Source organism: Rhipicephalus sanguineus, chromosome 1 (assembly GCF_013339695.2).
Source record: "Rhipicephalus sanguineus isolate Rsan-2018 chromosome 1, BIME_Rsan_1.4, whole genome shotgun sequence".
Classification (NCBI taxonomy): Eukaryota; Metazoa; Arthropoda; class Arachnida; order Ixodida; family Ixodidae; genus Rhipicephalus; species Rhipicephalus sanguineus.
The window spans coordinates 248,294,023-248,318,789 of record NC_051176.1 but is presented as its reverse complement, the minus strand read 5'-3'; the positions used below and the strand labels follow the sequence as shown (position 1 = coordinate 248,318,789).

Sequence of the window (24,767 nt, the reverse complement as noted above, 5' to 3'; positions counted from 1 at the left end):
CGCTAAAGCAAGGAGCTGCGTGGCACAAGGCTCAAAGCCGTTTCGAAAGAAATGTCGATGAAGACCGTCCATCCCGATCCGCCCCTCTCGGACACTTAAAGCTGAAATTTGGGCTGCTTGGTCTTGACTTAAATACATAATATAGCGAAACAAAGCAAATGCAGAGAAAGATGCACACAGGACGACCGCTAGCGGTCGTCCTGTGTGCATCTTTCTCTGTCCTTGTTTTGTGCCGCTATATTATGTATTTAACTCTCGGACGCGCTTTCTGCATGTGGCCCTCCTGGTATTTTAAGAAAAAACCTTAGTCTGGTATTACTGAGAACTGGTATGTAACTCAATCACGCACCTTGTTGGGGTCCACCCGCCACGAACGGCGGCGGGCGTGGCGCTGACCGGGCCCCGGGTAGGTGCCCGCGGGCGCCGCCGGAGGCACGGTGGCCGCAAGGTCCGGGTTCCCCGTTGGCGCGGCATAACCCAAGCCCGTCGGGTCGTACATGCCTGGCATGAGCCGCAGCCGGTTGCCTGGGGCCAACCCTTGGCGGCCTCGGAGCGCGCACAGCCACCAGCCCTCCAGGTCACCCGGGTTCTGCTCCAGGACCGTGAGCACGTCATTCTTGCGGAAGGCCAACTCCTCAGGGGACTCGGCGATGTTGTCGTACAGCGCCCGCGCCAGGCAGTTCTGCATCGTAAAATTGGGGCTTGTTTGTTTCAAACTGCGCGCCATACATTCCGTAGGAAAGACGGAGCAAAAAGAATTAAAAAAAAGCAATTCTTTCTTACTCTTATCTGCGCAGAAGCTGAAACTAGTGGCGGAAGAGCAGGCCGTCGCGGTTGACCCACCATGATATATGACTGCCTTGCTGATGATCCGGAAACAATATATGAATTCCATTTGCCCTAGCTAGTTTCCACAGACGCACAGTGCGTGTTAGGAAACACAGCCGCGCGACGTTCATCGAAACCATCAGCAAACTGGGCAGTCGACCCGCCAGACACAGCTCCACACACACACACAACTCTTTTTCTATTTTTTTTTTTCGCAGTAGTCGCACGAGTGATCCCAAAGCATGAATTGTCATCCGATAGAGGAGGGCTGCGCTCTCTATCTATCTATCTATCTATCTATCTATCTATCTATCTATCTATCTATCTATCTATCTATCTATCTATCTATCTATCTATCTATCTATCTATCTATCTATCTATCTATCTAGCAATTAAGTAAAGCTTCATTAGGCGAACCTGTACCCGCGAGAAAAAAACAAAAAGAAACCACCCCGCAGTGACTGCGCAGTCACTGCGGGGTGGTTTCTTTCTTTCTTCTGCGGGGTGGCCGTCAGATCATGGGTAAACGCACTCCATATTTAGCTAAACGTACTTACATACCTAGATTTAAGTTCTACGTATTCTGCTAACAGAAAACGGTGTAGCAGCAGGCTGCGCTCTGCGGCACTTAGTTTCGGTTTTGTGGATGAATTTGTCCGGGTCGCATGCAGCCATAGGCGTGCGCACAGGGGGGGGGGGGGGGGCGGCCGCCCCCCTAATCACTTAAGAGGGGGGGGGGCGCAAAATCTGCCCCGTACATTGACCCTTCTAGTCACCTAAGGGGGGGGGGGTGCGCAAAATCTGCCCCATACATTGAATTAGTAGGTTGGGGGGGGGGGGTGGCGCTGCGATGAACCTTCGCCCCCCCTGATGGGGAACCCTGCGCACGCCTATGCATGCAGCCGTGAAACAGTCGCACAAAAGAAGGACACGTCAACTACACAAGACTAGGAAGGACTAACACAGCGTGACACACACAAAAACGTATACGCTGTGCTTTCAAGTTTCTGCGCAATTTGCCCCCTAATGCCCTCGCTCTTTTCAGTCTTCTCTCGATTTTAGAGAGAAGAACTTCACAATTAAATCGCCGAACTTTGACAAAAGATCGCCTTAATACGATTTAAAAATAATAATGATGATGCTGAAGATGCAGCCCAGTGGCTACATGACGTCCAACCGGCTGAGAACGAGCTGGGTCGCAGGTTCGAATCAGCCGCGGCGACCGCAGTCGATGGGGACGGCATGCAAAAATGCTTTTTCACCGCTACACCTGATAATCGGATCGTGGTTATGGGACGTAATACTTCATTAGCGCTAGTTTGTTTTTGTTTTTTTCTCAGTGCTTCATGTTTCTTTGTAAGTGTGTTTATGAAACGAACCTTTTTATAGTGAAGTATGGTCTAATTCCGTCATTTTCACGACTCCGGTCGTCGCGGGTCTCCCAGGTCACGCGCACACATTCAGAGCCAGCGGCGGGAGCAACAAAAGCGCGGGCGGCTGGCCTTTCATCTCTCTCGCGAAGCGGCACTGGCGGCACGGGGAGGCCGCGAGGGAAGCAGCGACCGCGCCCCTAGCCACCCCGCCCAAGCGCACCGGCGTGGCCGGACGCACCCCCCTTGCCTCAGCCGCGTGTGGCCAGTTGTCAGCGCCGGCGCCTTTGTGTGTCTTTTGTGCGGTTTCTGAGCGAACCAGAAAGGAGGAACCCGGCGAAAACCGCGTTCGCAAAGTGTGCATCGTCTACGTTGAAAGGTCCCGGTTAATCTTGATTCATAAAGAGTGGCTTATTAGCCTAAACAAGGATTGGGTGTAACCATATATAAGGTGGGCCAGATGTACAGAAGTTTTGTTTCCTCAGCGCCGTGCTCCATCGTGCGCTTGTTACATTTTCTTGTGCTGCAGTTCTGACTCCGTTCCAACTTCAAACGTGGTGACCTTCTTGCCGATGTACATGTCGCCTCTTCTCATCCCAAGGCCAAACCAAGGAGGTTAGAGTATAACCTCCGTGGGCCAAACCTTTCACGCTGGAGCACTGGCTGTGATGAATGCGGTTTTGACTGTATTGCCTGTGAATAATTGAGGGTTCTACCTTATTATTCTTCGTTCGTCTGACCACACACAGGCATTCTCGATTCACCTGCTCGAACCTCGTAAACGCACACATACAAGCACCGACTTCAAGTTGCGGCACACAAACGCACGGAAACCGCGCTCAGAATAACTTCGCGGGCAACGTGGAGTGAACTGTTATAGCTGCAACAAGAAAAGAAAGAAACTAATATTCGTACTTAATTATTTGGCAACTTAATTTATAGAGAACGCCATATAAATATGAAAGTTTTAAAAGTGCACGAAGGGTTTGCTGCCCAAAGCTTCTCTTTAGTGCTTATAAAACGGTAGGACCAAACGGCTTTGCAGCGGCAGAAGTTAATTAAGGGTTGTTGTAGGTAATCAGCAGTTCACGCTGTTAATTCGAAACAATGGTGAACAGAAAACAAAGCGACAGCGAACAAGGCTTTGATATTGAACACCACGCAAGAGTTCTGATGCGCACAGCCTTTCACGTAAGTACTATATGTAGCCTCGAGGGATACGAGCGTCGGTATAGGACGCCACGTTTCGAAGCATATCAGCTGCCACTGTTTTACGAGAATGGAGTCGTACGTATATATATATATATCTTATTTGAAAGTGTTGTGACGCGGACGTTTGGTGGGGCGTATCTTAAACAGTAACTGAAAGTAACAGCAACAGTATTATAACGTTGCTAACGTGTCCGCCAATATTGAAAAAAAAAAAAAAATGATAATGCAGCGTAGTGGTGAATCACGATGACGATGCGCAGAATGTTGACCAGTCGTTCTGCACCTCTCCATTTTCGAAGTGTCTATATGCCTTCGGCGCTCAGAGACTCTGGGACGCGCAGACCCAACGATGCAGCGCTACTATCCATTGAGAATTATGGTACATTCGACTGGTCGTTTGAGAGCGCACAGACTTTGATTAAAAGTGTTAAATTCAACAGCTTTAAAGCTCTCTAACAAGAATAAACAGGTACGCAAGTCATGTTTATCCTTCCTGATCATATTTTGACCCGATAATGTTAGTAGCAATGGCTATAGTTGCTATTTTACGTAATTTTTTCAGCGTCTGCGGAGCGCTCGAAAACGACCAGTCGAATGTACCATTAAATCAGCGTCTACACTTCCAATGCCACTCGTCCTCCGCCGAGTCGAACGCTTACAAAGAGAGAGAACAATAAGAAGAAGAAAAAAAAGAATCGGGCAAATATAGATCACGGTATGAGTGGTATGAGCCAAGCCATGCCAAGCCGCCAAGGGCACACCGGTGATCGATAGAGTGACGGTGCGGCGTCCGGCTGGATCGACCAGTTGAAACCTGCTGCTGTCACGAGTAAATCGCGGCTGCTGTCACCAAGCGCAGTGTCGGCGCTCGTATTCGGCGGGGTCACACATAAGGGGACACGTCATAGAAAAACGAAGTCAGGAGTGCAGACGCGGGCGCTGTTTGTTTCGATGAATCCCTACTAACTATAGCAACTTCATGTGCTGACCAAACTAAACCAGTTTAAACAACTGGGGAGGCTGTTTTACTATTGTGTTTTCGAAAGTTTATTTGGCATTTGCCTGGCGAAGCAAGACTAACATATATATATATATATATATATATATATATGACGATTTAACGCAGCTTTCGCTTAAGAAAACGCAGACGCGCAGAATTTGCGAACAGGCAGGCAAAAAAACACAAGTGTCATGTGTTGCGGTAAACCTTCCACCTCGAAACAATAATTGTTGGGGTTTTATGTCTCGAAACCGCGCCCCGCCACGGTGGTCTAGTGGTTATGGCGCTCGACTGCTGACCCGAAGTACACTGTACCCGAAGGTCGCGGGATCGAATCCCGGCCGCGGCGGCTGCATTTTCGATGGAGGCGAAAATGTTTGAGGCCCGTGTACTTAGATTTAGGTGCACGTTAAAGAACCCCAGGTGGTCGAAATTTCCGGAGCCCTCCACTACGACGTCTCTCATAATCATATCGTGGTTTTGGGACGTTAAACCCCAACAATTATTATATTACGTCCCAAAACCACGATATGCATGATTACGAGGAACGCCGTAGCGGACGGCTCCGGAAATTTTGAACATCTGGTGTTCTTTAACGTGAGCCTAAATCTAAATACACGGACATCTAGCATTTCGCCTCCATCGAAATACGGTCTCCCCGGCCGGGATTCGGTCCAGCGATCTCCGAGTCAGCAGTCGAGCACCGTAGCAACTAGACCACCGTGGCGGGGTTCACCTCGAAACAGTTTTTTGTGGAAAATGCATGAGCAGGAGTATATCATACAGGGGAAACACAGTTATCATCCATGTAAGCACCCCCACATGTGGGGGTGCTTACATGGATGATAACTTGGATAACATGGATAATTCGCTTTTTTCACTTTTTTCTATACATTTCCCTGCGCAGTGAATAGATTGAAGAGGAGCACCGAAACCTTCCTGACATGAAGTGCAGCGTGATCGAGTGTTGTTCAAATTAAGCGCGCACGTCCTGGAGTTTGCAATTATACATGAAGTGAGCACGAAAGTTCGTTCGCACTCCTCGCTGTATAGGCACACCGATGTAGACAGCGAAACTGTGTGACCTAGTTGAAGTGGGGGGGGGGGGGGGGCACTGAATGGAAAAAAGGCTCGTTCAGCAAGAGGTCACACGAAAATAAACACGCGGTTGCTTTTCTTAAAAACTGAAAGCCCTCCGAGAAACGTATCCGTTTTCTTCGCTTGTCGCATATGTGCATCAGCTGACTGAAGGCCCGTAACTTTGTTATTTTACCCGCGCACGTCGGCAAAACAAGCCAGGCTAAACAGTCATAAATCTTTCAGGAGGGCCCATCTTGCGGCCCATGTCTTGGCTGTACGAAGGGGTGCCTAGTTCTATCTCTTTCTCTTTTTTTTTTTTCTTCTGCCTTTCAGTGCAACAGAGACAGACTTACGTGCAGAGCAGCACACCGAAAAGATATCAAACGCACACATCTTCCAACGCGGACACGCAGTACGCGAAGGTGGCCAATTTTTCTTGCAGGCATGTTCGGACTATGTGCCCCACGCGTATACGCGGCGGTGGTGGTGGTATGGGTTCCTATCTCACCGGCAGAAAAAAATATGCAGTTTTTCTTTTTACGTATATGCTTCCTTACGCTTATCGCCAGCACGAACGAAACGCACCCTAGCTAAGGTTGGCCGCCTGCTTGCCAAACATTCTCTTCTGTGGAGCAGTCGTTCATTTCCAAGACTTCGCTCTCGCGTTCGACAGCTAACGGCTCCGCGTATCGCTGTGGAGGTATATGAAGTTAGGTAAAATCAGGGGCGTAGCCAGGGGGGGGGGGGTTATGGGGCTTCAGCCCCCCCCCCCCCCCCCCCGAAATTTTTCGTGCTCTCATACACCACCAACCAGCGGCGTCACCCGGGTGGTGGGATTTATTGGGCTTCAGCCTGATTATCATTTATTTAATTATTTATCTTTTTCTGACCCTCAAAATGTTAGCAGAAGCAAGTTTGATATCGGGCTCTACACAGATGGCTCAAAAGTGGATGATGACACAAAACATCAACTGCTAGCTTCTCCTTGGATTCCTCCGCCATGCTACATGTTTAAGTCTATGAACGATTTTAAGCAGAAACGAAGGTTTACGTGGCTTGGCTGGACAGGTACCGATGGCTTAACTACTCAGCGCTTCAAGAGGGTGCGTTTTGCCGAGTGTGTGTCCTTTTTAGCAGAAGTGAGATTGGCAAGGGCCAACATGCGCGCACTAAGGCCCTCGTATCCAAGCCATTTCAAAAGTGGAAGCACGCCCTCGAAGTCTTCGGTGTACATGAAGTCACTAAACATCACACTGACGCTCATCTGGTAGCCGATAGTTTTTTTCAAACCTTCTCAGGATGTGTGCCCAGTGTTGTTGATCTACTGGACCATGGCAGGCAAATTCAAGTAAGAGAGACCCGAAGGAAGTTACAGCCTATTGTTGAGACAGTTCTCTTTTGCGGGCGGCAAGGTCTGGCTCTCCGTGGCCATAGAGACAGTGGTCCCATGGATTCGAGCACAGCCTCCTCTACAAATACAGGCAACTTCAGAGCGCTGCTTCGCATGCGCGCGGATTGTGGCGACACAGATCTAAAAAAGCATTTGGAAAGTTGCCCAATAAGGCGTCATATTTTAGTCCAGATGTACAAAACCACATTATAGAAATCTCTGCTGCAATCATCAAGGAAAGCCTAGTCGCAAAAGTAAACGCTGCAGGCTGCTTCTCCGTCCTTGCTGATGAAACGACGGATCTTGCTGGTATCGAGCAGCTTACTGTTTGTGCAAGGTACCTTAATAAGGATGCGAACGGAATCGAAGAAGTGTTCTTAGGCTTTGTGCCAATTCACGACCAAATGGCTTGGCCCTCGCCGACACCATCATAGCGCTAATTATAGAAATGGGAATTAACATGCAGCATCTCCGTGGTCAAGGCTACCATGGTGCAAGTTCGATGGCCGGCAAAACGAATGGTGTTCAAGCTGCTGTTCGTGAGAAATATCCAGCCGCACTCTATGTACTCACTGCGCGTGTCACTCCCTTAATCTAGTTGTGTGCGCGGCATGCTCCATCACAGACATTCGAAACTCTTTTGGACTCTGAAGGCGACGTCAGTCTTTTTCCGTAAATCTTCTAGCCGCTCACACGTTTTGCGAAAAATGATAGGTCTGAGCTGTCCTGAGTCTACAAGGCAGCGCCTTTTGCGGCTATGCGAAACGCGCTGGGCCGAGAAGCACGATGCAGTGCTTTCATTTGTGAGCCTCTTTGAGCCGTTGATCGCAGCCCTAGAGGAGATTAAGTTTAACGGAAATGGCGAAAGTCCAGTGCAGGCAAACAGTCTAATGTTGGCACTCTTTTCACCAGCGTTCCTTGTAAGCCTGCATGTGACGGAGCACGTGTTGGCACTGACTTTGCCACTGTCAAAGAAGCTGCAGACGAGGAGCATCGACATGAGCGCTGCCATTGACGACATAGAAGTGATACAGCAGACAATTGAAAGTGACCGCAAGAACACGAATGCTTCTTTCTCAAAAATATTTGCACAAGTGCAGGCATTGGCAGAAAAACTGAATGTGGAGATCACCAGCCGTCGTGCCGGTGTCCGGAAGCAAAACCTTGGGAGCAATGAATTCGAAAGCGCGTAAGAATATTTTCGCAGAACCCTGTTCATTCCGTTCATGGACCACGTACTAGCCCAGTTAAACCAACGGTTCGAAAAGCACAGGGCATAAAGGACTTTTCATTAATTGTACCATCCGCAATACCACCAATGCAAGATGATCGGGAGAAAGGAGCAGAAAATCTCCTGACCCTTTTCGCGCATGACGTCTAAACGAGGGCTGCTTTGGGAGAACTGCGACTATGGTGGACAAAGTGGGCGAACAAAGCAGCAAACCAGCGCCCCGGTACTGGAACCGATGCCCTCTCTTATTGCGACAGCAGGTTCTATGCGAATGTGTACAAGCTATATATATATATCCGGATTCTAGTCACCCTTCCAGTGACCACTGCCAGAGCAGAGAGAACGTTTTCAAGCATGAGGTTACTTAAGAACTACTTACGCTCCACGATGTCTGAGGAACGCATGGTTGGCCAGGCACTTCTGTACGCCCACAGAAATGTCGACATCAGCGTGTCGGAAGTCATTGACCGTTTCGCTAAGCTTCCTCGCCGGGTCAACTTTGTCCTTTGATACCGAGCAGGTCAAAAATCAGCGCAAACGAAAGGAAGACACTGCTGTTCCAGAGTTCAGGTAAATGAGCCCGTAATTCTGACGCAATATTATTGTTCACCACCTTTTAAAGCCATGAGGATTTTGTACCTTTTAGCAGTTAACACTGTGGCCTAATATAAACATAAGAATACGGGCATCAGGTGGACATTACCAGCCAATCGACAGCTTCACCTTGTTCACTGAGAGGTCGGCATACGCGGCGTTACCAAACAAATTCAACTATTGGGAAGCCGTACTAGCGGCACTGTTTGTTACTTTCATTTGTCGTTTTTGTTCTTCATTGCTTTTGAACTAGAAGCGGCAACCTTCCTTTTATATTGAGTGCACAATAGTGGTTCGCACTTTTAAAACAGTTTTGAAATAGTTTCTTTGTTATTTCTGCGCTCTTCCTTTATAGTTCTGTCCACATGGTACGTCCGAGACAGCAGCTTGGCCCAAGGACATATCAGTTGGGCATTATGTATAGTGATCATTGTTTAGTTCCGTTTATTGATTGCATATTTAAATGTACATTTGTGAAGTTTTGCGTAAGCATACTGCGCACTGTTTCCGGTGACTTATGTTTTGCCCGTATTCGAGGTGTACTTTCCCATTCTCGCTTTTCCCTGGCCGCATCATTTGTGCAAAAAGAGGAACATTTTGCGTAAACAATCTACATTAAAATATTTGATCTCGTCCTGGTTATTTTGTGGACTTCATTTTTGTTCTTGTTATCAGGCGCTTCTTCAGTTCAAAACTGATGCAGTTCCGAAGTTTACGTGATATTTGCCGTACCTGTTACACACACACACAAAAAAAAAATATTGAAAAGATTGAAGACAGTTATTCCTGGAAAGATTTTGCGGGCATGCTAACATAATATTGTTACGAAAAAAACACATTTCTTACTCGTTCTTAACAGAGGGCAGCATTCAAGAAGTGCTTTGCAGCATCTAATACAAATTGTCACTGGTAATACATATTAATGGTAATACCAGTGACAATGTATGTACATGGTAATACATGTACATACCGACGCCGCTTTTGGAAAATTATGAAACCGGACGACAAAACCACAGTCTCTCTTTGTGACACTTCTGAATTCCCCGTTGCCGATTGCGACGTTCTATCCGTCAACTCTGCATTTTGTTCCGTCTTTACTAACGAACCTAACAACAAACTTCCTGATTTTCCGCATTTTGCTTTTACGCCAATGCCAAAGATTGAATTCAATTCAGAGGGAATTGTAAAATTTATTAACCAATTAAAGAACTTTTCGTCATGCGGTATAGATGGCATAAACGCCAAAATTCTGAAAAATACTAAACATGTATGCAGTTCCATATTGTCAATCATTTTTCAGCAGTCACTCGACACAGGTGAAGTCCCATTAGACTGGAGAGTTGGGAAGGTCATTCCGGTCTTCAAGAAAGGTGACCGCTCTTTTGCAGGTAATTACCGACCAATCTCGCTCACTAGTGTTTGTTCAAAGATCATGGAACACGTCATCTTTTCTCATGTTGCTACATTTTTATCATCCGTAAACTTATTTCACCCAAACCAACATGGCTTTCGTAAAGATCACTCATGCGAGACCCAACTAACATTATTCCTGCACGACATTCACCTTCATATGGACCGTAACATCCCAATTGACACACTGTTCTTAGATTTTGAAAAAGCCTTCGATAAGGTACCCCACTCCCGTCTCCTTCTAAAAACCTCACGTCTAAACCTTCATCGGCATGTTTTTAACTGGATTAAAGCGTTCCTAACAAACCGTAAACAATAGACCTCTCCCTGTTTGCAAACAGTGTGACGTCACTGGCAGTGTCCCGCCCCCAAGTACCGCCTTCGGAGCAGGTGCTGGTTGGCAAGAAAGTTCCGCCGGCGGCATCTCTCTACACAGCAGCGCTGCGTGTGTCTGCTTTACTTCGATAGAAGTTTTTGCAAATTGCTATTTTCTGAACTCACAGCTGTTAGAAGGAAGAGTTACTGACTGTAATGAACGATTCTGTTAGGTCAACCTATGATTTGGTCGTCGTGGACGACAGCCATAAAAAAATCTTATGCTCCTCGAAAGCGAACGTTGTACATTTTCACGACGACTGGTGTTTGGAGAAATGTTAGCATGGCATGGATGTGAACGTACCCAATTTCCGTCGCGGAATCTGCACTGCAGTTTTAAACGATGTACACCATTGGCGGCTACTGTGCGCGAAGTCACGGATTAGATTCTCACTCACGGCGCAAAATTCTGATCAGAGATGAATGGAAGAAAAAAAAAACACAAAGGAAACACTCATTAGCCTGCGTTCGGTTAACAAATCCCCGTGAAAATTAAAGCGAAGTATTCCCCTACGGCGTTCATCATAATCCACTGAGCAGTTCTGAGATGTTAAACACAATAATTTAGTTATAATCTCTTGCGCGGTTACTTCGCTGTATCTGATGCCTACAACGTCATTTAGACTTGGTACACAAACTCGGAATATCACTTCATAAATATCGAGCCTTAAAGACAAGCTAACTAGAATATGACAAACAAGAATCTCCACTGCTTCCATTAAAACGTACATCTCCAATAAAAGGCGATACGCGTATGGTTCTGGATGTTCGCCGTGGTACGTGCATGTTCGGCAATTCTAAAACACGCTGGTAGCTCATGCGTAGTCTCACCTTTCAGCCCGGACATCATGCACTTTTTTTTTTTGTTTTTTTTTTTTGTGCACACAGCACAAACACAGATGTACGCACTCGCAGGTCATCGCGTCAAATAAAATGTCCAATCCTGATGTTCCGTCGACAACCGGTCACTGCAAATTGCCCTGTTAGATACAACGCGTGCCAATGTTTTCGCAAACAAGATGCATCGTTATTCACACAGCACACACCACACACAATATTGTCAGTTCAACGTCCGCAAATGTGAACCGATATCGTCGCTGCCTTTAAACGCACACTACACGCTACAGTAAACGAGGCACATTTTCGAAGACGATGCCGCTGTTCCTCGCACATACCACCACGTGGGTTCACTTCTCCAAGTTAAACAGCCAGCAGCGTGGCAAATTTTTCGTCACGCAGTCCACGACACATATGTTCTTTGACACATACCACAAATAATCTTGGAACTAAAGACTAAGAAAAAGGTTCAAAAGAAAAAGAAACGTGCGCCAAACACTGTGCGACTGTACCACGCTGAGCCGGCAGCGGGAGTGTTTTGCCAACCACCCGCTGTTGCACGTGCGCCCAGAGGTCACGTGACCTGACGTCACGGGGCGTGAGTGACGTAGGCCGGTAGAGGTCTATTCGTCCATGTTAATGATCACTCCTCCGACCTCTCCCATGTCTTGTCCGGCGTGCCCCAGGGTACTGTCCTAGGGCCTCTTTTATTCCTAATATACATTAACGATATTCCGCTTTCCGTTGGATCTAACATCCGTCTTTTTGCTGATGATTGTGTCCTCTACCGCCCTATAAATAGCCCCACCGATGTCTCCTCTCTACAGCATGACCTCTCACGCATTCAGCAGTGGTGTACCACCTGGTTGATGTCCCTTAATGCGAAAAAAAAAAAACATTACTAATTTCTTTCCATCGTCGCCGAAACCACACGCCGGCTACTTACACAACCAACAACTGTCATATAGCTGCTACTGACTCGATTAAATACCTGGGTGTCCATCTTTCGAGTGACCTATCTTGGGGCGACCATATAAAACACATAATTCACTTCGCTAACCGCGCTCTCGGGTACATACGCCGTAACATTTCCACGGCACCACCTTCCGTTAAACTACTCGCTTATAAAACCATTGTCAGACCAAAACTTGAGTATGCATCTGCTGTCTTTGACCCCCACCAAACTAATCATATCGAAATACTTGAGTCAGTACAGAACCGAGCAACCAGACTCATTGTTTCAGATTATTCCCGCTACTCGAGCATCTCCGCCCTCAAATCCCAGTTAAATCTTTCTACCCTCGCTCTTCGTCGTCGTATTGCACGTCTCTGCCTTTTTCACAGATTTTTTATTCAACCCCGCGTGACATTCACCTCATCCAACCAGTCCATCGAGGTCATCGCACAAGTCATCCAAATGCTGTGATTCCGCCACGTGCCCACACCACCTCATTTCAGCAGTCCTTTTTGCGCACGGCCCGAGACTGGAATGACCTTCCGAACGAAGCAGCAGTCATCCGCGATTTTGCGCGCTTCAAAAATGCCATCCAGTAAGCAGACTCAACCACATCCTAACATACACCTTCATCGATACCGCCATTTTATGACGCCCACCCCTCATGTAAAGTCCCATACGGGACCTTTGAGGATATAATAAATAAATAAATAAATAAATAAATAAATAAATAAATAAATAAATAAATAAATAAATAAATAAATGTTATTCATATACTTAGTCATTCTAAAAATTCAATGAGGAGGTCGCGCTGCAACGTGAGCCCCCCCCCCCCCCCCCCCCCCCGAACAAAATTCCTGGCTACGCCACTGGGTAAAATGTATACCTCCAAGAGCAGAGGTGCCAATTACGCGAGGGCGATGGTTCCCCCCTCCCCTCTCCCCAATTCCTTTCGGTTGCATATACCTTAGCAGCCTCAGTCATAAGTTATAACCAAGGCCATGAGCCGGGTGCATTTTGTTGTGGGAACTATGCGTAAACAGACTCCCAAATTTTGACCACAACAATGACCGACTTATTTCCTGCGCGTATGCGCTCAATGCACATTTAATTGGGCATCCAACCCTCACCCCCACAGCCTTCGGGCTAATCAGGAACATCCGCCCCTGTCCAAGAGGATGATAAACAACTTTCAACGTTACAAAGACTCACCAGACTATTACAACGGAAACATGCAGTCACCGTGACAGTCCAGTGGCTTTGGGCTGCTTAGCCCTGGGTCGCGGGCTCGATACAGGCCACGATACGCAAATGGGCGAAATTCAAAAGCGCTCGTGCAATTAATTTTATGCGTGTGCTCAGCAACACCAGGTGGTTAAAATTACATGCCCCAACTATACGGTCTGCTTCGTTTTGGTTACAGTTACTGGAGAAATGTCTCCTATATCTTCGTTATTGCCGGCGTTCATACATTATATTCGGTGCAGGCGGGTGTTGTCACGGCCGCCAACCCCCCCCCCCCCTTCCCCACACACACAGTAGTTATCCGGTGTCTCTGCTTCCTATTTAGTATTATTATTTTTCGCTCTGTATAGGTTACATACCCTAATGCCAAACTTGGCAGCAGCCAGTCTTGGGCAGTAACTAACACGTTACCAGTAACTAGTACCTTTTTACAGTAACTTGTAACTAACTAGTTACTTTTAAGTTAGAGGAACTTGTAACTGTAACACAGTTACTTTTTTACTCAGTAACTGTAACGGAAAATACAGTTACACTTACGTCTGTTTTTTTTTTAAATATGCATCAGCAGCACACGTTAAATGTCGACGTTAAACGATTTCACCATGTCCTCTCCACCAATATTAAACTTTCCACAATAAGGCTCCCCTCGCACTTTAGGAGATGACCTCGCTAAGGGCATTACATTCCCTACAGAAGACCGACGTCAGCGGTTCGTCTTTAACGCAATTCCAAGTTTACTTGTAAACTACATGTCGTAAATGAGTCATGCTGCAACTGAACAGCTTGCTAAGTTCACGTCCTTTTTTTTTGGGGCACATAAACCTTATCTATTTTCCGCTTGAGCTTCTAGCTCTGTTCTTGGTGTACAGGTGGAGCATTAGGACGCCTAGTTTGTAGTCTGCTTTGTCCGTGGCCCTGAGCTTATCGTGTTTGACAGGTGGTTAGAAAGCAGCAGCGCGCGAAACGGCAGAGAGCCAGCAATACCGTGAACTAGGTAAGCAATTTTATTTAAAACCTCTTTGGAGCTAATTGTAAAATGTGTACTCCGACTTAACACAACAATTAATACCAAAATGACATTGATGTGTCGCCTCCTATGCAGGGGGCATCCTGATGTTGTTGCAAGTCGATCAGTCGCGGCTAATGAACCACGATTCCAGGAGTTCTCACCCCCCGCCCCTTCATCCAGCTTCGTCCCGTTGTGTAGGTCAAAGCTATGTGCTGTTGTCCAGCAGTGTCGAACAAGCCCCGTCTTTCTCAAGACGCGTTCCATGTGTTACTTCAGCAACATTCCATTTTTCCTGCCTGTTTCGGCGATGTAAGTCGCGGCGCAATCCCCGCATTGTACTTGTAGATGATCCCGGTCTGATTGTCCGCAGGTGTGTGGTTTTTGGGTTTCCCCAACACATGTCCCAAGGTATAACAAGGCTTGAAAACGGTTTGTAAGCCCAGCGAACGCACAGCTCTCCCGAACAAAGTCTGATACACCTTGAACATGCGGAATATGCGCAATCGACGTCGTCTTAACTTGTGACGCACTCCCTGTTCCTCTTTGCATGCATTTCTGAGTATCGTTAATTAATAAACCTCCTAGGATACTGCCGTCGTTCCAGTGCATCAACCACGTTTTCCAGTTCTAGTATCCTAGGGCTTTTATTGCTGCGACAAAATGAAGTGTACACAACGATTGCTCGTGTTAGGCCCTCTTTTTTGTTTCCTTCGTCTTGGGGTTTTACCACGTGCAGTTTCGACTACCCGCATGCCTTGGTGCGTTTTTATCAAATAAATTCTATCATTTTTTTGTGATCGATTACTTATTTAATGCAGTAACAGAAAAGTAACGACGTTACATTTTCACAGTAACTGTAACTGTAACGGGTTATTTTTGAAAACTCTGTAACTGTAACTGTAACAGAGTTACTTTTTTAGCTTAGGTAACACTGTTACTTTTTACTGGTAACGTGCCCATGACTGGCAGCAGCGACAGTCGGTGGCAACCTGCGCGCTATACGGGCGCTGCAGGAAGCATTGCGCCTGCACCGGAAGCGGAACCGGGAACGGGTGACGTAACTCTTCGCGGAGACGTGTGCGGTCACTGCCCCGACTCTACCGCGCGAGCGCAACCACGAGGGGCCCCCGAGTCCCCGTAGCCGTAAACGGGGCCTGTGACGTAACACACGCGCTTGTCCCCGACGCCCTGACGTCGCTTGCGAGGCGGATATGAGCGCATGGTGTCAGCGTGGCCAGACCGCGATGAGTCAGCACTCTCAACAAGGCGAACGCCTGGCCGCGCAATCACCACGCACGGCGAGTGGCTCAGTTTTGCTTGTCGCGAAAGGTGTACAAGGTATACCTTGTCATGAAGAGCTAATAGGGAGGGGAAGGGGGGGGGGGTACCCATGCACTAACCGAGATATACCAAGGCGAGAATCGCGCGACAGGGGATGGCGCACGAGAAGGAGCGATAGATATAGAGCTGTTTATTAAAGTACAGACATAGGCGTGCGCAGGGTTCCCCTTCAAGGGGGACGAAGGTTCATTGCGGATGTATGGGGCAGACTCTGCCCCCCCCCCCCCTCTTCTTAGGTGACTAGGGGAGGCGGCCGCCCCCTGCCCCCCTCCCCCCTCTGCGCACGCCTATGAGTACACAGAATTCTGACAGCGATGTATGGCGCCTATATACATGATAATCTGTAAATGGAAGGGGACTGAGGGCAGACGGGCCCTAGAAGCAGGAAGGCAGGAAAGGAAAAGGATATATATATATATATGGCCGTGGTATGTACAGGTAAGATGATCGAATCAGAACCTTCAAATTCGGCCACTGTGCATGTGCTGCACGGTCAGCACATGCACAGTGGCCGAAATGGCACGAACATAACATTTCAAGACAACAAATCGTCGTCATTTCGGCAGTGACGGCCACAATTTCTCTTGCATTTGTCAGCGGCACTTAAGTTCACACGGCCGCTGTGTTTACAACATGCGTGCTTGGCGCCCAAACAATGACGATGGGCTAAGGTCCGGGAAGCGCTGGCTGCCGCTCGAATTCACCGGCAGAATTTCGGCGCCCGCACAAGAAACACTGCACTACGTAAACGTGAACTTCGAGCCTTGAGCACGTTCGCCCGGCGTTGTTGCCATGAGGCTTGGATTCGACGAACATTCAAAAAGAACAAAAGTGAGATTGCGAGCCGGGAAGGCGTAGCAACGCATCGCCGGAAAAGAGCAGAGACAGAGCCGAGACACGAGCGACGTCGGACGCAACTGAACGAGCTACAGCACGGAATCCCGTTTCCTTCCTTCACATGTAACCCCGCCGATTCACTTTTATAACTTCAGTCGAATACAGTTTTCTTCTTTAAATCGAACCTTGCCTTAAATCCATCATTTGGTCACCGCTGAGACATTGACATTTTTTTGTTTCTATAAAGCCGTAACTGCATGCCCTGTATTTATAACCTTCAACCAACGCAGGTATCTGACTATAGTTTGTTAAAATTTTAACGTACAAGATCAGTTGTACGTTGAAATAAATTTGATTCGATTTAAGTGATTCGAAAATGCGCGATCGCGGAAGTATAAAGACAGAAACATGGAAAGGATGGGCATGCATTCCAACAGACCACTCATGGTAGATCTAATTGCGTATTCACCCCCTTTGAAATCTTAACGTTTGACCATTATACGCATAATTTAATAAAAATAAGTGAGGCTCGTGCGATAAGAGTGAAACTTGATAATGCGCAAGGGTTGCATTATTCAGGCAGCCGCACGTACTTCGTTTTTTGACAGCGAGCGCCAAAGCTCGAAGGCCCAGATGTCGAGCAAGCTTCATCGACCGCAACAAAAATATTCCCACATTAGCGCCAACAACGCATTTCGCAACATATATAGACTGTTCTCGAAGTTACTTCGAGAAAAACAAATGCCCAGATCATTATCTTCGTCCCTGCACCGGGTCAATACAAGATAGCGCTAACGAAGCCGTGTAGAAACGACCTTTATCCTGCCAAGAAAGACGCGACAAAAGCGATACCGAGATATGAGCGAGATAAGAGCGACAGCATGCTTGAAGGGATGAGTCAAAACGTCAACAACGGCGGCCGTCAATCAATGCAGGCGATCTGGAAAGCTCTCAAATCGCGGCATAAATCGCCTCACCGAAGCAGAAAACAATGGTAATTAAATTTGCCATAATTAACGTAACTTACGATATCCGAGTTCAAAGAGTCACGGGACCTCGTAAAGATGTCGCTAAAGAGAGCATTTGCGAACTGCGTCCAAAGGCGGGCTAACTGAGCACGTGCGCCAATAAGAAGAAAGTCGTCGATACAATCGCAAACTGTTTTTCTTCGATACGTGGCTTCGATGCGCCTTATCTAAACACGACGCATCACTGACTCGTGACAATCGCCGCAGGCACTCCCTCTGATGATGTAATTTAGTATTCAACGTCTTCGGTCAGTCCAGTGTTCTTAAAAAGAAAGAAAGAAAGAAAGAAAGAAAGAAAGAAAGAAAGAAAGAAAGAAAGAAAGAAAGAAAGAAAGAAAGAAGAAAGAAAGAAAGAAAGAAAGAAAGAAGGAAAGAAAGAAAGAAAGAAAGAAAGCCACGAAAGAGGACAACCGCTATAAGCGGATGAAGAACCGATACTCCCGCGCAGAGTCCGCACACATCGGATGACGCATTTCCTGCTGACGTTACCAAGCCATCGGACGCTCGTCATATATAGTTGTCTGATGCAACCCACCGCCGCAGAGTCGGAAGGAAGCTCACGCGGCTTACGTTTCACCTTTCAACTGTCTGTCGCGACTATGCGGGGCAACCAATAGATAAGCAACGTGGAGACGTCACAATGTGAACGCGCGCTGTTTAAAAACTCGCCCTCCAAGGCCCTGCATGTATTGAATTGATGGGAGTTTATGGTTTGACGTGCCAAAACCACGATATGATTATGAGATACGCCGCAGTGGGGACTCCGGATTAATTTGGTCACCTGGTGTTCTTTAACGTGCACCTGAATCCAAGTGTCCTTCCATTTCGCTACCATCGAAACGCGGCCGCCGTGGCCGGGAATCGAACCCGCGTTCTCGAAGAAGTACTTGCTGTTGGGTTAGTCGGTTCATACTGTGTACTGGCCATAAAACTATGGTCACTTAGCGCAAAACAACGAACAAGGAGGGGGAAACGAGCAAGGTGAGCGGTAACTGCCGTGGTGTCTTAGCAACGCGACACCTCGCCCTGATAAGCTACCATGGCAAGTCACCGTAAACACCGCAGATGGAGACAGCTGAATCACGGTGGTACGTGATACAACTTTTGAGATAACTCTAGTAACACAAGCGACCAAGGTTGACGTTCAACGAAGAGGACACTGTCATCTATAGACAAACGTTGTAGACAAAACGGGCTTGAAAAACGTGCTGGAATATGACGTCCATATACCGAAAGGGTTTATCCGGGAAACCAATTCATGAGCACATGGTTTTTGGTGCAATCATGTGCGAAAGCGACGCGGGACAGTTTTCGAATAGGGGCCCCAAAAGTCTGGGGCCCCAAAGCCCTTTGCGTGTGCTCGCTTTGGGTGAAGCAGGAGCTACGAGTTTTCGAATAGGGTCTGCGGCGCTTTGGACATTCCCCCTATTCTAGGTCACTCTAGCCTTGACCAAGAGCCGTCGCTTCAGTGGGTCCCGTCATGTTTGTTTGACCCAATGCTTTTGGAGCAGGCTTTGGGACTCCCGCTAGATTCGTGGAATAGCGTCCCCAACGCAAAACCCAAACGCTGTTTGGGTCTCGCGCATGCGCAGTGGCCTCGACGCTATGTCTTTTGGGCCCCTATTCACTCCCTAGTGAGAAGCAGTGCGGCGATCAAGAAACATCTTCATCCCAATTGCTACGTTGCTCAAGAAACACCTGTCGTGGCAGCGCATTCAAAATCCAAGATATTGCCCTTCTGTATTGTCATCTCTTTCGTAATTTGGCAGGTCACAAGGCTGGTGGCTAGGGCCAGTTAATTATCCATAAATAAATACCACGTACAGCGCTTAGGCCGAGTAAAGACGACACACAGCGCAGTGTGTGTGGTGTTTATTGGTTCTCGTCCTATAAGCGCGGTACGTGGTTTTCTTCCTCACGCGTCACGTCTATCTAACTACGTGCGTGTTTTTGTTGTAGCTCGCCAGTGTCGTCCCAGCACAGTCGAGCGCAGCTCGCTGGGCTGCCGCCGCCTCGCGATCCGGCTCCTCGCTAGCAGTGGGACCCTTTGGCGGCTGAGCGCTCCTATTTCGGGACGAAACCGGAATCGCCCACGCGAACGTCGCCAGCCGCGCGCTGCGGCGGCGGCGGCGATCGCATCGTCGCCAGCAGAGCGGCAGCAACGAGGCCGGCTCGGAACAAAGGAGACGCCGACGACAGTGGCGACGCCCGCGCTGCTTGGGCGCCGCCGGCCGACCTCGAGGCCTCCGGGGGGCCGCCCCTCCCGCGCCGAAACAGCAACAAAAGCGGCCAGCAGCCAGACACACATATCCGACGGGAGCGCTCGAAATAGCCGTTGCGCATACAAACTCGCTCCGGCGTAATAATTAAGCGTGGTCCGATCAGAAGTTGACCGTTTGTTATGCTAAACTTCACGAGGGAGGTCGGCGACTCGGCGGAAGACGGGCCGGTGGACCGCGGCTGAAGGTCGAAGCACGCGCGCGACGAGTTGGCCGCTACACGGTCGGCACAGGCTGTGCACGACACAACGCATTCCTCCGCAGCGTTCGCCCTCCTCTCAGTGCTGCTGCTGCGGCAAGAAAGGGGTAGGCGACAGATGGCCGCGGTTCGCATATGGCACACGAGTTGGGCAATCGCGTAGCCCTAATGGCCGACGCCGTAAAATGAGCGCAGCCACTCTAGATACCAGGGCCACTCGTTCGCCATGCACGGAGCGGCGCACAGCGCATTCCACATTCAGACGAGCAGTTGAAACCACTTTTGCATCTTTGAATGGCGCACAGGCAGGTAGAAGAGATCTTTAAGTATTCCAACCACAACGAGATCAAAAAAAAAAGGGGGGGGGGCGAGAGAACCCCGTGAACTCTCCTCCCTTTCGAGCGAGGTCCGCAATCTGCCCCTCGCACAGCGCAAGCGAATGAGAACAAGTAAACAACATCTGTCCATCCGCGCTAAGGCTGTGACAGAGACGTCATCATACGCTGAGTGCTCAAACTCAGACGACTGCATTTCAATAGTGGCAGCATGAAGGAAACAGTAGGCAGAATTTTATTCTGGGATATGTATACTTCGCGTGTGTTTGTGCGTATATACATACAAACTAAAAATGGGGGGGAGGGGGGGGTGTTGAACTCAAGCCCCAAAACCCCCTCCTTCGACAACGCCTATGGCAGGAAAGCACATATAGACACGTTCGGCATTTTCAAATTTCGGCAATTCGCTTGCCGCTTAAGAGCGAAATAAAAAGTGGTGTGGGCAAATAATCTGTTTTTTATCGTCCTATCACAGCTTGCACCAAAGCGAGCGTAACGTATCCGAAAGCGATGAAACCCTGTTTGCAGTACTTACAGTGGCACTTTATTTATTTATTTATTTATTTATTTATTTATTTATTTATTTATTTATTTATTTATTTATTTATTTATTAACCACACTGCACATTGCATGACAGTCCTAACGGATATCCTCTCCCACTGTCCCTTATCACACCCCCACTGCTGACAACCGCTCAAGCGTCACCACCAGACGCAGATAGCGCGGCCAGCAGTCTTTGCTTCCTCTTTCTTTCTTCGAGAATAAACAACCAATTACCAATTACTACACTACTCGCGGTGCCTTCCCGTTCGGCCTTTTGTACAGGTCCCGCACCGGCAGCTCAATTACGGCTGGAACGCCTGGGCGTCCCACTTTTCCGGAAGAGCACGAGGAGAGGAGAGCGTGATGGCCCCGTAGTCACGCAAAAGGCCAGTCTGTCGGGCGGCGCACGCGACGGCGTTCAATGGGGAGACCGCCAGATGTCTCCTATTCACCGTGACATGTGTACCTGACATCAATTTAAACGAATACGACGAGATGTACGTGCGCGCACATCCGAGGAATTTGTTTGCGGCTCTACCAAGACGTCGGTGGATTCTTTCGCGAAATGAATAAACGTGACTGCGATATCACGTATTTCAGAGCGTTTCCTCCATTCGACATTCCATGTAGTCTCGTGCTGAGATGGATGCGATACTCCACGCCTCGGTTCAATCGGTGCATTTTCTGTGCATTAACATTTGAAACGTTGCTCTGACTCGGGCTATCAAACACGTTCTTTTTTTTTTTTCTTCTTCTTCTTGCCGCTGTTATTATAGGCGTTGCATCCGTGATCACCGATGACCCATCAAATCTTAACAGTAGTAAAATGTCAATCCTAGGTTTGTTTATCTACCTTAGCGCCCCCTTATTAGCCGTCTTTTATATTAGCCACCGCAGATTCATTGACATTTGAAAAGGCAATTAATGTGAATTTCCTTCATAGAAGATCCGCGTACCCAACATTTTTTTTTACCCCGGACTGTACTGACATATAATATACGAACAGCTGCAATGTATTGCGAGACCGTCTGCGTGTCTTGGAAATTTTGCCGACCGCTTATGAAATACGTGCCCCAACAATGAAGAGGGTGACGAGGTCCGGCTTCACAGACGCATGTTTACGTGCACTGAAGTGGGTGCGATCTGCGTTATGCAAGGATGAGCGCCAATCTTCATAGCGGCAGGCAGGAACGCCACGTCCTGGCCATTCCGATTCCGAAAGGCAGCTCGCATCGAGGAAAGAAAGAATAAAACGCAGCTTTAAACTCTGGGTAATGTATCAGCCCCTGCCAGGCGCTCGCTACTGACACAAGAATCGAAATCGCGACAGAAATGCCGACGAAAAAAGAAAAAGACAAGAAAAGAACGACGTCGAATGAAACGGCTCCCAGTCAAATGATGGAAGGCCCTGCGCTTCGAGAAGCATCCCCTGTCATCGGATATGAGGGCGCTTTCATCCAGCGTTGGCTATATTTATATACACTGCATAATAAATAGAGAAAGCGTTCGAAGAGCGGTCTCCAGACGAAACCGCCGAAAGGTTCCTTCGCGCTCAAATCCCAGCGGATACAGCAGGCGTCGTAATTTTTTCATGCGGACCACCGGCGGATTCTCACCGGCTGTCGCCGAAGCCAATATCGAGTTAACTTTCTCTCTCACAATCTGTGCTTTCTGTATTTTTATTTTTTATTTCCGCAGCCAAGCCAGAATTCATACCGTCGCCGCTTCAACTTGAGCCACGCGCGATGTGAAAAGCAGTCTCCGGAGAAAGCTCAAGTAAATGTCGGAAAAGATACTCGATCGTTTGCAGCGTGACTGTTGATATTAAATATCCAACGACCGACCAAGAATGAGTGCACATTTTATATAGCGAAGTCGTCGCACATTATCGCAGTCCCAAGTGTTATTTACCGTCGCGAGAAACTACTGACAAATTCCTCGCTGCATACACGTGCACGTTGAGTGCCACAAGCTCAGCGTAAGCCCGTACCCCTTCCATATCCCACTAAACCCACTAAAAGGTTAGGTTAGGTTAGGTTAGGTTACACCCTTAAGGGGGTTTTGCCGTGTCTATAACTAACACCCTTACACCCTAGGAAAAGGGTGTTTTCACGTATCAAAACACCCATACCATAGGGTGTTTCCAGTGGCCTCAACACCCTTATCACTGAAAATTGTGAAAAAAAAATCTACCAGTCAGGGAACATGCAATTATAGATGACATCAGCATAGAAGGTGTACGCACGCGCGACACCGCACACACAACAGAGCGTATTGTGCAATACCACATGCACGGAGCGCTCGTGCTATACAGCCTTACACTGACCATCTGGTATACATTGTTGTGCCAGAGCACCGGACCGAACGGGGAAGCGAACAAACACCTGCACTTCGTTGGAAGTTCACGGCATCGCGGTCAGCGTTTGCCCTGCGACCAAGAAAAGGGCCAACTCCTGCTACCTGGAAGCAGGGTCAACCCCTGCATGCTTTGTCTGCAATTCCGGGAAAACGGCGTCTTCGCCCAGCCGGCCCCGTCAACTGACGCCAGTCGTTCTTCCAAGCTACCCAGCTATGGAAAGGCTGCTCAACATCCTAAAAGGAGCGTCAACATCCTAAAGAGCGTCAACACCTGCTACCTGAAGGGACGTCAACATCCTGAAAGGAGTTTCAACGCACTAAGGAGTGTCAACACCTGCGGCCTAAAGGAGGGTCACATCACAATGGACTGGGACCTTATTTAAGACCGTCCTGGTCCGTTGTTAGAGAGACGCCCCAGCCGACTTGGTCGAGCTGGCAGGCTCTCTACTGCGATGCTATAACCTGCTATAACCTGCTATACCTGCTATAAACGTTGTACTGTTTTGTAAACGTTTTGCCTCCTTGCTCTGCTCCTCAGCGATAAGTCCGATCTTCGGCTACATCGGCTCGTCAGCCTCCCGGCTTTCATCGTCATGAAAACCCCATTCGTAACAACATGTGTTTCAAGAAATGTGTCCAACCTTCTCAAAAAATCAGGAAAATGCGATATTTGATCGGGGCTTTCAGAATTGCTTTTTACGTAGCGGCAGGAATATAAAGGTAGTTAAAGACATCATTTAGGACAGTAATTAAGAACGTTACATTAATCGACTTTTTAATTAGGGAAGTTAGGTGATTGTGTCAAATGGGAGAATTGAAGTTCTACATGCGAGGAACCCATCCGAGCTTTGAGATTTCAAAAAAGCGTCCTTAGTAATTGTTGTGGCGCAATGAAATTCAACGAAATGCAACGGCTTTCAACAGCGAAAGCCATCGAATTCGGTCGAATTTCATTACTTCGTAATTACTAGAGGCCGCTTTTTCGAAATATCTCTGTTGGGATGGGTTTCTGGCACGAAGAACTTCAATTCCCCAATTCAACACAGTCACCTAACTCCACTAATTAAAAAGTTAATTATTTTAACTTTCTTAATTACTGTCTCAAGTCATATCTCTAAACATCTTAAGATGCCTAGCGCTACAGAAAAAGTCATTCACTCATTTTGGACGTCTCAGAAGTATATGGCAGTTGCGTTCTTCAATGTTTCTGTTTATGTTTCGCCATTGAATTTGGTTGAATTTCATTACATCGTAATTATTACTAGATGCCACTTTTTCGAAATCTCAAAGTTGGGTTGGGTTTCTGGCAT

The 24,767-nt window shown here is 47.9% G+C and overlaps 1 protein-coding gene across 2 annotated transcripts in view; it reads right to left on the bottom strand.

The window, feature by feature from the left end:
- The window catches only part of LOC119376769 (breast cancer anti-estrogen resistance protein 1), a 62,922-nt gene that overhangs the window by 28,840 nt on the left and 9,315 nt on the right, over window positions 1-24,767 (bottom strand). For both annotated transcript variants that reach the window (XM_037646496.2, XM_049411085.1), the window contains exon 2: window positions 350-682. In XM_037646496.2, the coding sequence (XP_037502424.1) occupies window positions 350-682 (333 nt within the window). The remainder of the gene's footprint in view (window positions 1-349; window positions 683-24,767) is intronic.